This window comes from Schistocerca cancellata, chromosome 4, assembly GCF_023864275.1.
Source record: "Schistocerca cancellata isolate TAMUIC-IGC-003103 chromosome 4, iqSchCanc2.1, whole genome shotgun sequence".
In the NCBI taxonomy this organism is placed as follows: domain Eukaryota; kingdom Metazoa; phylum Arthropoda; class Insecta; order Orthoptera; family Acrididae; genus Schistocerca; species Schistocerca cancellata.
The window spans coordinates 146,329,002-146,344,051 of record NC_064629.1 but is presented as its reverse complement, the minus strand read 5'-3'; the positions used below and the strand labels follow the sequence as shown (position 1 = coordinate 146,344,051).

Below are 15,050 nucleotides of genomic sequence, written 5' to 3'. Positions count from 1 at the left end.
TTTGCATCACCTCAATTCCGAGTGTTCCGGAACCTGTACAGAAAATTGCAACAGAGATCAACATAAGCATCATTTCTGCCCTTCTTATTGCTCATGAAAGCCACACATTTCAATATACCAGCATACAGCGAGAATTTCAAACGTGGTGGTCCAGATTTCCGAACACACCCGTACCTCTAATACCCAGTAGCACGTCCTCTTGCATTGCTGCATGCCTGTATTCGTCGTGGCATACTATCCACAAGTTCATCAAGGCACTGTTTGGTCCATATTGTCCCTCTCCGTTTGGCGATTAGGCCTCAGAGTGGTTGGTGGGTCACGACGTCCGTAAACAGCCCTTTTCAATCTATCCCAGGCATATTCGATAGGGTTCACGTCTGGAGAACATGCTGCCCACTCTAATCGAGCGATGTCGTTATCCTGAAGGAAGTTATTCACAAGATGTGCACGATGGGGGCGCGAATTGTCGTCCATGAAAACGAATGCCTCGCCAATATGCTGCCGATATGGTTGCACTATCGGTGGGAGGATGACATTCACGTATCGTACAGCCATAATGGCTCCTTCTATCACCACCAGCGGCGTACGTCGGCCCCACATAATGCCAGCCCAAAACAGCAGGGAACCTCCACCTTGCTGCACTCGCTGGACAGTGTGCCTAAGGCGTTCAACCAGATCAGGGTGCATCCAAACACGTCTCCAACGATTGTCTGGTTGAAGGTGTATGCGACACTCATCTTGAAAGAGAACGTGATGCCAATCCTGAGCGGTCCATTCGGCATGTTGCTGGGACCATCTGTACCACGCTGCGTGGTGTCGTAGTTGCAAAGATGGACCTCGCCATGGACGTCGAGAGTGAAGTTGCGCATCATGCACCCTACTGCGCACAGTTTGAGTCGTAACACGACGCCCGGTGGTTGCACGAAAAGCATTACTCAACATGGTGGCGTTGCTGTCAGGGATCCTCCGAACCATAATCCGTAGGTAGCGGTCATCCACTGTAGTAGTAGCCCTTGGGCGGCGTGAGCGAGGCGTGTCATCGACAGTTCCTGTCTCTCTGTATCTTCTCCATGTCCGGACAACATATCTTTGGTTCACTCCGAGACGCCTGGACATTTCCCTTTCTTGACACAAAGTAACAATGCGGACGCGATCGAACCGCGGTATGGACCGTCTAGGTATAGTTGAACTACAGACAACTCGAGCCGTGTACTTCCTTGCTGGTAGAATGACGAACTGATCGGCTGTCGGACACCCTAGGTCTAATAGGTGCTGTACATTCATGGTTGTTTACATCTTTGGGCGGGTTTAGTGACATCTCTGAACAGTCAAAGTGACTGTGTCTGTAATACAAATCTACAGCCAACGTCTATCTTCAGGAGTTCTGGGAACCGGGGTGATGCAAAACTTTTTTAGATGTGTGTATATTATTCATTTTGTGTGTTTCGTAATTTCATGTATCGATCTCTTGGTTATCGTAGTTTGGCGTTGCATTAGTAGATTTCTGCGATTTATGGTGTCATTATACGTAATTGTCATATTTTTGGCACTGAGTTTAAACTATTGGAAAGAGTGGTTAGTTAAAATCAATAATATTAAACATTACCGTGAGGTTACGTCTCTCCGCGTCGCTCGAGACAATAATTCATTTAGCTTTGATTTTACTTGATCATAAAATGCTGAATATCAGAGTGACCGACCAAATAAATTTTTGGATCGCCTGCGTATTAAATTGAGCTCCCGTGTAAGCAATGACCGTTGTCCCCCATGCACGTGTCATTCATTATTGTGGGAGTTCAAATTCAATCTAACTCATTCAGTTTTAAGAATAATTGTCCACTTCAGGGCTGGCGACCATACTATTTCCTTCTATTATTAAATTTTCAATAACTGCAGCTCTGTTATTAAAGGACAGTTTGGTCTAACTGATCAAAATTAATCTTTATAATTACGCATGTTTGCACCCATTCGCTATTAGGACAATATATCCATGTGTCATAATAACGAATAGTGGTAAGCTTTCGATATGTTTCCTTTGAAAATGATGCCTTTTGCGCTAATGAAGCACACATAATCACAGTCGATTGCACAGGTACCGAATGGTATGCGAGGATTACATTACTTTCCTAAATCATTTCACCGAGCGAGGTGGCGCAGTGGTTAGCACACTTAACTCGCATTCGGGAGGACGACGGTTCAATCCCGCGTCCGGCCATCCTGATTTAGGTTTTCCGTGATTTCCCTAAATCACTCCAGGCAAATGCCGGGATGGTTCCTTTGAAAGGGCACGGCCGACTTCCTTCCCCGTCCTTCTACATCTACATCTACATCTACATCTACATCTACATCCATACTCCGCAAGCCACCTGACGGTGTGTGGCGGAGGGTACCTTGAGTACCTCTATCGGTTCTCCCTTCTATTCCAGACTCGTATTGTTCGTGGAAAGAAAGATTGTCGGTATGCCTCTGTGTGGGCTCTGATCTCTCTGATTTTATCCTCATGGTCTCTTCGCGAGATATACGTAGGAGGGAGCAATATACTGCTTGACTCTTCGGTGAAGGTATGTTCTCGAAACTTTGACAAAAGCCCGTACCGAGCTACTGAGCGTCTCTCCTGCAGAGTCTTCCACTGGAGTTTATCTATCATCTCCGTAATGCTTTCGCGATTACTAAATGATCCTGTAACGAAGCGCGCTGCTCTCCATTGGATCTTCTCTATATCTTCTATCAACCCTATCTGGTACGGATCCCACACTGCTGAGCAGTATTCAAGCAGTGGGCAAACAAGCGTACTGTAACCTACTTCCTTTGTTTTCGGATTGCATTTCCTTAGGATTCTTCCAATGAATCTCAGTCTGGCATCTGCTTTACCGACGATCAACATTATATGATCATTCCATTTTAAATCACTCCTAATGCGTACTCCCAGATAATTTATGGTATTAACTGCTTCCAGTTGCTGACCTGCTATTTTGTAGCTAAATGATAAAGGACCTATCTTTCTGTGTATTCTCAGCACATTACACTTGTCTACATTGAGATTCAATTGCCACTCTGCACCATGCGTCAATTCGCTGCAAATCCTCCTGCATTTCAGTACAATTTTCCATTGTTACAACCTCTCGATACACCACAGCATCATCTGCAAAAAGCCTCAGTGAACTTCCGATGTCATCCACCAGGTCATTTATGTATATTGTGAATAGCAACGGTCCGATGACACTCCCCTGCGGCACACCTGAAATCACTCTCACTTCGGAAGACTTCTCTCCATTGAGAATGACATGCTGCGTCCTGTTATCTAGGAACTCCTCAATCCAATCACACAATTGGTCTGATAGTCCATATGCTCTTACTTTGTTCATTAAACGACTGTGGGGAACTGTATCGAACGCCTTGCGGAAGTCAAGAAACACCGCATCTACCTGGGAACCCGTGTCTATGGCCCTCTGAGTCTCGTGGACGAATAGCGCGAGCTGGGTTTCACATGACCGTCTTTTTCGAAACCCATGCTGATTCCTACAGAGTAGATTTCTAGTCTCCAGAAAAGTCATTATACTCGAACACAATACGTGTTCCAAAATTCTACAACTGATCGACGTTAGAGATTTAGGTCTATAGTTCTGCACATCTGTTCGACGTCCCTTCTTGAAAATGGGGATGACCTGTGCCCTTTTCCAATCCTTTTGAACGCTACGCTCTTCTAGAGACCTACGGTTCCCTAATCCTATGAGACCGATGACCTCGCAGTTTGGTCTCTTCCCCCCAAACAATCCAATCCAATCCTAAATCATTTCAGTCAAATGCTGGGATAGTTCCTTCAACAAGACCACGGTCGTGAGCTCTCCTCATCAAAGACACATGTTTGCACATTTGCCTTACAACATAGTTTCGTTGACGGCGTTCTACATCACTGTAAAATGACTATTGGAGAAATAAACTAGTGGGACTGATACTGAAGTAATTTTTGTTTACTGTACCTTGTGGTACTCTGCGAGGACGACGGCCTTCTGGTGGTACTGGCGGTGGTTGGCCGCCTGTTGGGTGTAGACGGCCGCCTGGTGGGGGTGGCGGAGGGCCTCCTCGTGGTGGAGGCTGCCACGGCGGCTGCGGTGGCGGGGCGGCGAGTCGTCGAGCCCGTGCTGGGGCGGCGCGTCGGCCGACGAGTCGTGCTGCCGGGCTGCGTCGGCCGACGAGTAGGCCGACGAGTCGTCGACTGCACCACTGGCGGCGCCACCGTCGTCACGTTGCGCGGCTTGTAGATCACCTCCTCCAGATCCTGGAAGTTGCCCTGCAGCGACTGTACTATCTTGTTCACGAACGCCTGCATCTTATCGTCGAACTTCTCGTCCTCCACGAATTCCGGCGTGGTAATGTCGTTGTCGTCCGGCACCAGTGGAACCTCGTGACTCGGCTCGGAGCTCGGTTCTGTCGCCAGCACAACTTGCAGAGTCTCCTGCTGCGATACACTCATGTTCAGCTGCGGGTTCCGCACTGGTGGAAAGTTCACGAGGTCAGCGATTGACGTTACCTGATCGTACTCCGTCGATGTCGAGTACGTCGTAGGTCTTTTAGTCACGGTAGTAGTACCTAAGGCTCCAGTCACAGCAGTAACTGTAGGAGGGCGTTTAGTAATAGGTGGGACGTGACTGGAGATTGGTCGGACTGTCACAGTAGTCGGTGGTCGGGAAGTAACTGGAGGGACTTTGACAGTCGTGCTTGCCAGTTTCGTCGCGGTTAAAGTAGAAGGTCTCTGTGAGAAGGAGGGTTTCTTCGTTACCGATTCACTAGTAACTTCGTCAGCTGCTGGTGTGTAGAAGGTGTACGGTGGCGGCCTCCTAGTGGAAATATGTACTGTCGGAAAGTTTTGAGTGGTATAAGCTGAGTTAGGCGGGCTCAGCACTATTACCGTTGGAGCAGGTGGCTTAGAGTGAGTGGGAACAGATGTCAGGGGCACCTCTTGCAAGGTTGGGAAGACGACAGGACTCACAGAGTCCTTTTCTGGAAAGTTCAGTGCAGATGTTGTATATATTGAAGGTCTAGATGTCGTCTTTGTAGTATAATAAGTGGTAGAAGAAAATAGAGGTTTCTTCGAGGAGCTTTCGGTTCCCAGAGATGTCGGACTAAGAGTATTGTGGGAGGTCCACTGCGGTTTCTCATCGACAGACACCCATGTGGAGAGCCCACTCTGCTGCCCGCTAGAGGCTGTAGATGTTAGTGTCACTTCAGGTAAAGGTTCGGGTTGAGGGTCCAGGATGTCGAGACCTGTCTCGTTGAGCATAGTTATTATTTGGTTTATGGAGTCGGCATTATTACTGGTAATACTCGTACTCATTGGTGGTTTAGTGAATTTGTCGTCAGCACTGATGGTAGCTATTTGCACCATTCCATCGTCGTCTGGAGTCAGTTTCCTCGTAGTCGTCTCCTGTCTGAAAGTGTAATGTACTGCTGTCGTAAACACAGGTTTAATCGTCGCTTTGCGCGTCGAAGAGTAAGAGTCTGGCGCGGTCGTGAATTTTGGGGACGAATACGTCAGTCTAGTGTCGTCGTTATCTGGTTGCGAGGGAGGAACATTTCCTGGCCTAGTGGAATCTGCAATAGGACTCGTTGTTGTGGAGAAAAGAGTGATATAGCCGCCAGGTGGCAGTGGCTGGGTGGTGAGTTTATTTTCAGGTGTGTGTTCTAAACCAGGCGAGCTGTAATATGTGGAGGAGAACGAAGTGGATTTACTGGTGCCGGCAGTCGAATAGGAAGTTCCAGCAGTCGTCGAGGACTTCTCTGTAGTGTGGAGTAAGGGGCTACCGTCTTGGGTCTGGGACACGTCTGCCACTACCGCGTTACTGCCGACGTAGCTGAACGTGCTGAGCTCGGGCTCGGGCCGACTAGCGTCGAACAGAATGTCGGTCTCGGGCTCGTGAGGGCCGGACACGTTGTAGTGCGTGGCGGGCTCGAACAGGTCCTGCAGGTCGCCCGAATCGTGGACGTGGGAGCCGTTCTGGTGGACGAGGACGGTGTCGGGCGGCGGTGGCGGCTGCGGCATGTGGGCCGGCGTCAGCAGAAGGCCGTCGAAGAGGCCGGGCGGGGGCGGCGGGGGTGGCGGGGGCGCTGCCGGCGACGGTGGCGGCGGCGCGTCGGCCGCGTTGAGCACGTCCTCCGCGGGGATGTCGGCGGGCAGGGCCAGCTCGTCGGCGTCGGGCGGCAGGCGGCAGCACGTACCGAACAGGAAGCCGTCGACGCAGCTGCCCACCACCGTGCCCATGCGCTGTGTGCACTCCAGGTTGAACATGCATACCCCGCGCTCCGTGGGCTCCATCTCCGGCGAGTGGCACGCCTTCGGCACGATCCGGTACCCGCCGAACAGCTTGCGACCTGCACCGACACGATTAAACACATATACTTCACTATTTCGAGATCAATCAGGAATTTGACAAACTATGTAACTTCAACGTTTTGTTGCTGTGGAACCAGCAGCCCTTTTTATTTCGCGAAGAGTTTATTACAAATCTTTTACAGTTGTAGCACATACATTTTTGGCGATTAGTTTCGAACAGAAGCCGGCCGCAGTGGCCATGCGGTTCTAGGCGCTTCAGTCGGGAACCGCGCGACTGCTACGGTCACAGGTTCGAATCCTGCTTCGGGCATGGATGGGTGTGATGTCCTTAGGTTAGTTAGGTTTAAGTAGTTCTAAGTTCTAGGGAACTGATGACCTGAGATGTTAAGTCCCATAGTGCTCAGAGCCATTTGAACCATTTTTTTTCCGAACAGAACGGTTCAGTCTCAATCTAAACATCAACATGATGCTGACTTATATGGCGAGCATATGTGTATTGTCACATTCATCTACCGTCACTGTGTGATGCATGTATTCCTAATTTTAGATGGTTGTCATTAAGATCAGGCACATTCAATGCGGTCTCAGTAAGTCTAGCTTGAGAATAAATAAGTCGATTCTAAACTAGACGCCGAAGTATATGTACTGCAACTGTGACAGATTTCTGATAAACTCTTCATCCGAAAAATTAATAATGTAACCCTAAAATTATTATGTATAAGGGGCAGTCAAATGAAAATGAAACAGATGGAGAACAAGTAAGTAAACTGTTTATTATTTCAAAAATAATCGCTGTAGCTGTTAATATATTTATCCAACTATAAGACAGGACTGTCAGAGCCTTCATGGAAAAGTGTTTGCAGTTGCCTACTGCAATAAAACTGATAATGGTGAGATAAATTTTCAACCGATCTTAGATCATATAAAGTGAACGATACCGCACCGAAGATATAAAAACCAAAAATCCACTTCTACATAACCATGCGAAAATGTTTAAGTGTCAACGTTTATAAATACTTAACGTAATTACAACGATGATTTTGGATTTGTCAAAAAAGATAGACAATTACTTGTATTTTATTTATGAAATATATGTTCCAAGGATTGTCCTGCACAAATAGATTGATATATGATAGTAATTTCTTTGTCGTTAGAGGTAAATCTTTGTTCTTTTGGGCAGCTGGTTGCACGAGTTTGAAGCGCGAGGATTGGGACGAGATATGTGTGTTTTATTGACTTGCATTCTGAAGTGAAATGACTCAAAATGTATACATGTAACTCTGCAGAAAGTCTACCAGAATTCATATTATTATTGAAACAACAACCCGGCCACACTCTAGACGGTCATAGAAAGATAACACACAGAAAGGAAATGGACAACGAGCCATCAATATACAACAAAGAAAAGCAACAAGAAAGATAAGTATTTTTATTGTTAACAGAACTGTTTATTTAAATTCGACTGTCCCTGTCACTCGCTGCAGTGTGTCACTATCTCAGCGTGGCAAGAGTTGTGGAAATGTGATCGGCCGCCCAAGTTACTGATTTACTCCAAACATTAAGAAGCCAACTTTGGGCAACAAGAGGATGAAGATGGACAGACTACAGAACTCTGATTGTACTCAGGCATGCACCTCTTATTCTGAAGCAAATTGATGGCCACGAACGTCTTTCTTCAGGGCTCCAAAAATATGGAAATCTTATGGAAAGAGATCGTTACTGTATGGAGGATGTGTAAGGGATTCCCAGTGAAAATAATGCAGCGTAATCGAAACAAATTGGGCAACATGTGGGTGGGAGTTTTGTTGGCCTGTTGTTTCGACTACGATGCAGCAGTTTCGCTGGGAAGGCCTTACACATCCTCTATAAAGTCCCGATCTCTCCCTATTCGATTTCCATGTGTTTGGAGCCCTGAGGAGACACATTAGTGGCTGACAGTTTGTTTCCGACGAAGAGGTGCACGCCTGTATACAATCGTGGTTCCGTAGGCAACCGTAAACATTTTTCCGTGAAGACTGACCATCTTGTCTCAAAGTGGGATAAATGTATTAACAGTTACGGTGATTGCTTTTGAAACAATAAATAGTTTACTTACTTAATTTAGATCTGTCTTGTTTTCATTTGACTGCTAGTTATTTATTTTAAAACTTAATAAAGGTGATTTTTTGGATACTCTAATAAATCGCTATGTACTCCACAAGAACCGATCGTATGATTTCTCAAGTAATGAAACTGAGCAAGTTGTCCTGGACGGTGAGTGCTTTCGTGAGTCAGAGGTAGTGTTAGGAGTGCCCCCAGGAAAAGGTAGTGGAACCCAGTATTGTTCTCTAATACATAAACAATCTGACAGATAGCGGGAGTAGCAGTCAGATGGCGCTGTAACGAGGGGAAGTGTCGCCTTTGATTGACTGTCGGATGATACCGGATAACTCGGATACAACTTTAGTTTGGTGTGATGAATGGCAGATTGCTGTAAATGTGAGAAAATGTATCTTAATGAAAATGAGTAAGAAACACAATCCCGTCGTGTTCGAACACAATATCAGTGTTGCGCTGCTTGACAGAATCACGTCGATTAAACATGTCGGCTTAACGTAGCAAAGTGCAAAATAGAACGAGCACGTAAAGCCGTTTATAGGGAAGGCGTATGGTCCGCTTCGGTTTAATGGGAGAATCCTGGGAAAGTGTAGGACATCTATAAAGGAGACAACTTCCAGAAGGTTTTTTGCGACCCATTCTTGAGTACTGCTCCGGTGGTTGGGATTCTCACCACGTCGTCTTAAAAGAAGACGTTGAAGCACTTCCGAGGCGTGTACCAACATGCGGCTGTTACGGAAACGTTCCGTGGACTTCGTCAGGAATCCCTCGAGAGAAGAAAACGATCTTTCCACGAAACACTAAAACACTATTGACAAAGTTTAGAAAAAATGCAGAATGATTTTACTGCCACCAACATGCATCTTATATAAGGACCGCGAATACAAGATGCGAGAAACCGGGCTCATACGGAAGAATGTAGATAGCTGGTTTTTCCTCTATCCATTTGCGTGTGGAACAGGAAAGGCTATAACTAACAGTGTTACTAGGTACCCTTCGACACGCACCGTATTGTAGCTTGCAGGGTATTTATGTCGATGTAAATCAGCCCCACGTGACATGACGTTAACACTGTGTAACACCGTCTCTGGCCTTGATAATGGCCTCAATACGGCGAAGAAGAGTCCGCAAGTTTCTTCAGGAATGCGATATGCAGCTGAAGCCACTCATTGACCATTATGTGCAAGCTCTTAGTTTCATGCTCTCTCATTTCGTTTATCACACAACAAAAAATAGAGACAGCACACTGTACACACACGCACGCACACACACACACACACACACACACACACACACACACGCAGATACATTACCGCCACCTGGACTCAACAGATACTCTTCCAGACGGAAAGGTGCTGCTGCGCGCGTAGGAGGAAAAATCTATCCAGCTAGGTGACTGAACTTGTCCCTCGGAGTATCCCAGTCAACCACTCCACACAACATCACTTTTGATCCTGTGGAGCTACCATACCTCATGGATTTTGACAGCTACGTTTCACCCACTGTACCATGCAGTGCAAGACAATTTGTATGGGACTGACTCAGTTGGTTTAGCGGGCCAGTCAGGGTACGATAAGGCCCCTGAGTGTTCGTCAAACCAGGGACGTATGCTTGCACACACGAGATTATGGTTGTTGACAACCTGAAGGACGAGAGCCGGCCCGAGTGGCCGAGCGGTTCTAGGCGCTACAGCCTGGAGCCGCGCGAGCGCTACGGTCGCAGGTTCGAATCCAGCCTCGGGCATGGATGTGTGTGATGTCCTTAGGTTAGTTATGTTTAAGTAGTTCTAAGTTCTAGGGGACTCATGACCTCAGCAGTTAAGTCCCATAGTGCTCAGAGCCATTTGAACCATTTTTGAAGGACGAGAGATTCTTCAGCATACTCATCATGAAGATGTAAAAGAAAAGCCGACACGTATCATCAAGAATGTTGAAATGAATAACCTGGTTCACGTTCACAGTAACGTGAATAAGTGTGCCCACATCATGATACGAAAACTGTTCCCAACATATAAAGCCACCCCCGACATGAAACAAACCCCCCACACACACGGCGGTTTAAATGCCTCTTTGATCTGTCGGCGCACTAGATGCCTTGCTTCATTTGAAAAGAGGGCAAATTGCGACTCGTCGAGCAACACTACATGCTTACTGTCAACCACTTTCAGTGTATGTGTTTGACCAACTGAAGACTTCCATTCTATGTACCACTGCGTGTATAGGCGTTTTGCAAGGCAACCGACACCAAAGTCTACTACATGCAATTCTGGGCCGGCCGCGGTGGCCGTGCGGTTCTAGGCGCTGCAGTCCGGAACCGCGGGACTGCTACGGTCGCAGGTTCGAATCCTGCCTCGGGCATGGATGTGTGTGATGTCCTTAGGTTAGTTAGGTTTAAGTAGTTCTAAGTTCTAGGGGACTCATGACCTCAGCAGTTAAGTCCCATAGTGCTCAGAGCCATTTGAACCATTTGCAATTCTCTTAGCAATGTTCGTTCGGAAACTAGTTAGATGGACGTGTATTCACTGATAATAGCAGTTTCTTTCGGGATTTGTCACTGCCAAGGCGTGGCACTCGCATTCAGTCACTCTTGTTTGGGATCTTCCTACAACAACTGTTCTTCGCAGTGGCACACGACTGCGAGTGGTAAACCATTCCTTGTAGACACCTTGGACTGTCCGCGTTGATGAACAGCTGGATCATACTCATTCACTGTGTGATCATGGGCACGTGCAAACGCGATGGCTCCTTTCTGCGACCAGTATTTCTCCTCTAATTCCATGCAACCAACTAGTACATATACAAAACTGCACTGTTATAATTACGGCAGCTCTGAAGGGTCTCATGACTACCTGGTACCAATTCTACAACATCTGCATCGCTCCAAAGCGACCAGTGTGATCTTTTAAGAGGGTTGCTAAAATTTCGTCCGTCAAGCTTATGAAATTCAACTTCCTCTGTCCTGAGGATTTTATAGAGGATAGTCAGAAACAGTCTGGAAAGCTTGTAAGGGTATTGCAGGGTAGCTTGTGCTGAGAAATAATTACTCAGAACGAATTCGATACATTACGCCGTTTCCGAGTTAATTAGTACAGAAGACGAAGACGAATGGAATATTCCAGAATTTGAAACACGAACAGCTGCTAGCATGAGTTTCTTAGAAGTAGATATCCTAGGGGTTGCGAAGCAACTCAAATCACTTGATACTGGCAAGTCTTCAGGTCCAGATTGTATACCGATTAGGTTCCTTTCAGATTACGCTGATACAATAGCTCCCTACTTAGCAATCATATACAACCGCTCGCTCACCGATAGATCTGTACCTACAGTTTGGAAAATTGCGCAGGTCGCACCAGTGTTTAAGAAGGGTAGTAGGAGTAATCCATCTAACTACAGACCTATATCATTAACGTCGGTTTGCAGTAGGGTCTTGGAGCATATACTGTATTCAAACATTATGAATCACCTCGAAGGGAACGATCTATTGCCACGTAATCAGCATGGTTTCAGAAAACATCGTTCTTGTGCAACGCAGGTAGCTCTTTATTCGCACGAAGTAATGGCCGATATCGACAGGGGATCTCAAGTTGATTCCGTATTTCTAGATTTCCGGAAAGCTTTTGACACCGTTCCTCACAAGCGACTTCTAATCAAGCTGCGGACCTATGGGGTATCGTCTCAGTTGTGCGACTGGATTCGTCAGGAAGGTCGCCGTTCGTAGTAATAGACGGCAAATCATCGAGTAAAACTGAAGTGATATCAGGTGTTCCCCAGGGAAGCGTCCTGGGACCTCTGCTGTTCCTGATCTATATAAATGACCTGGGTGACAATCTGAGCAGTTCTCTTAGGTTGTTCGCAGATGATGCTGTAATTTACCGTCTAGTAAGGTCATCCGAAGACCAGTATCAGTTGCAAAGCGATTTAGAAAAGATTGCTGTATGGTGTGGCAGCCGGCCGAAGTGGCCGTGCGGTTAAAGGCGCTGCAGTCTGGAACCGCAAGACCGCTACGGTCGCAGGTTCGAATCCTGCCTCGGGCATGGATGTTTGTGATGTCCTTAGGTTAGTTAGGTTTAACTAGTTCTAAGTTCTAGGGGACTAATGGCCTCAGCAGTTGAGTCCCATAGTGCTCAGAGCCATTTGAACAATTTTTTGGTGTGGCAGGTGGCAGTTGACGCTAAATAACGAAAATTGTGAGGTGATCCACATGAGTTCGGAAAGAAATCCGTTGGAATTCGATTACTTGATAAATAGTACAATTCTCAAGGCTGTCAATTCAACTAAGTACCTCGGTGTTAAAATTACGAACAACTTCAGTTGGAAAGACCACATAGATAATATTGTGGGGAAGGCGAGCCAAAGGTTGCGTTCCATTGGCAGGACACTTAGAAGATGCAACAAGTCCACTAAAGAGACAGCTTACACTACACTCGTTCGTCCTCTGTTAGAATATTGCTGCGCGGTGTGGGATTCTTACCAGGTGGGATTGACGGAGGACATCGAAAGGGTGCAAAAAAGGGTATCTCGTTTTGTATTATCACGTAATAGCGGAGAGAGTGTGGCAGATATGATGCGCGAGTTGGGATGGAAGTCATTACAGCAAAGACGTTTTCCGTCGCGGCGAGATCTATTTACGAAATTTCAGTCACAAATTTTCTCTTCCGAATGCGAAAATATTTTGTTGAGCCCAACCTACATAGGTAGGATGATCATCAAAATAAAATAAGAGAAATCAGAGCTCGAACAGAAAGTGTTAGGTGTTCGTTTTTCCCGCGCGCTGTTCGGGAGTGGAATGGTGGAGAGATAGTATGATTGTGGTTCGATGAACCCTCTGCCAAGCACTTAAATGTGAATTGCAGAGTATTCATGTAGATGTGGATGTAGATGCAGAAGTTAGTCAGTCAGCCCGTTGTGTGCAGATTCAAGCGGACCATCAGAGACGGTGTCACCATACGTGTTCTTCATTTGGATTCCTAACACTGAACAAGAGAGCGATACAAAAATTGTACATAGTGCGGTGGTAAGAATCGAATCCGAGCCAAAGGCTGAGCAGTCCCGTGCGCTCTTCTCTACGCTGTGAAAACAACTGACACTAATTGTATCTGGATATTGCTAGTAAACTCGAGAACAGCGCATCGTATCAATTTTTTTTCGTTAAAAATTATTTCTCAGCACAACCTACTCTGAAACACCACTACAAGCTTCTCAGACAGACTACGCTGACACTGAGTTTCATTGATGTCTCTAAGCCTTCGCTATGTTTCCACAGCGTGGTGAACTAAGAAGGGAAACTGCCCATCGCAGCCCCCTCAGATTTAATGGTAAGAGGGCCCAGTGGGCAGCCCGTCAAAAGCTGAACACAGATCAAGAATGGAAACAGGAAGAAGGTTTACTGGACTGTGAAAACAAAGAAACAGTGAACGATCCAAGAACAAGAAGTGCAGTATAGAGGAAGAGGGGAGAGACATGGCATCGTGGTGGAGTGGTTACGGTGTTGGCCTGCCATATGCGTGAACCGTGTACAAACCTGTCGGTTGTTTCCAGAAATAATCTCTCACTCGCCAGCGGAATGTGCTCTGTTTTGAAATTTCTTTCTGTTCGCGTTATTCAAATTTGTGTCCGTTGGTGTAACGTATGTTTGCAACAGCGAGGTGGTAGGGACCTATAATGGCAGTTGATTCTGCACAACTGCTAATTGCTGTGTTAGCAGTCTAAAGGTAGTGGCTTTCGAATGGGAACCGCAAACGGTTGATGACAAGGCTAGAAGTCAACCGAATCCTCCACCGGAAACCACGTCTGGCGTGTCAGCCACAGCATTAGTGACAGCACGTGTGTCATATGATAGGAATCTCTTATCGACGCACCTAATTTGTACGTCTGACAAGTGACTGAAACATGCGTCCTGCCCGATATAGGTGTACGTATGAATGTGAATGTGATCACTCCCAAGTAAATGATGAAAACATAATAGTTTGTCACATAAGCTGCAACAAACGAACGCAACACTTTCGCAAACACACAGTTTCTCTGTGCTCTGTCGAAACATATGTTTTTAGCGTTTTTGAAGTTGCGTTCCGTTTTGGAAGTCTTCTTTTGTTCTAACATAGTTCACACCCATTTATTTGTTGTTTTCATTTCTGTGAGACGTCTATGTGGTATCTCGCTTGCTCTCACTATTCATCTCACTTACTTGCTACGGTAACGTATTTTTACCACATGACTCTTATTCTATAACCAATGTGTAGTATGACAACGGCCAAAGCTACAGAAAGATAACAAACATTTCAGTGACCGGACGGACAGTTCATAATGTTGTGACAAAAGAAATAAATAAATAAGCGGCACGAGCGAGTTTCGAACACGGCTAGCGCGCTTGGCAGCCCAACACTTGCCAACGAAACTGTTGCTAATTAATGCTGCTCGTTATTGCACTTCTTTTACTTGGGCCGTTAACTGTTTCTATTTTGCTTTTGTTTTTCACCGTTCAGTATACCTTCCTCCTGTTTTGATGCTTGATCTGTGTTCAGTTTTTGACAGGGTGTCCACTGGGCCATCTTACCTCTAAATCTGAGGGGCGTGCGATGGGGAGTTTCCCTCGTAAGTAAGTGCATACTGAATATTAGAATGGG

At 46.3% G+C, this 15,050-nt stretch overlaps 1 protein-coding gene across 1 annotated transcript in view; it reads right to left on the bottom strand.

Moving 5' to 3' along the window:
* LOC126183935 (serine protease filzig) overlaps nt 1–15,050 on the bottom strand; it is a 160,293-nt gene that overhangs the window by 36,667 nt on the left and 108,576 nt on the right. The window contains exons 3-4 of the mRNA XM_049926282.1: nt 6,191–6,369; nt 3,981–6,028 (exon numbers count right to left, since the gene is read on the bottom strand). Coding sequence (XP_049782239.1) covers nt 3,981–6,028; nt 6,191–6,369 — 2,227 coding nt within the window. The remainder of the gene's footprint in view (nt 1–3,980; nt 6,029–6,190; nt 6,370–15,050) is intronic.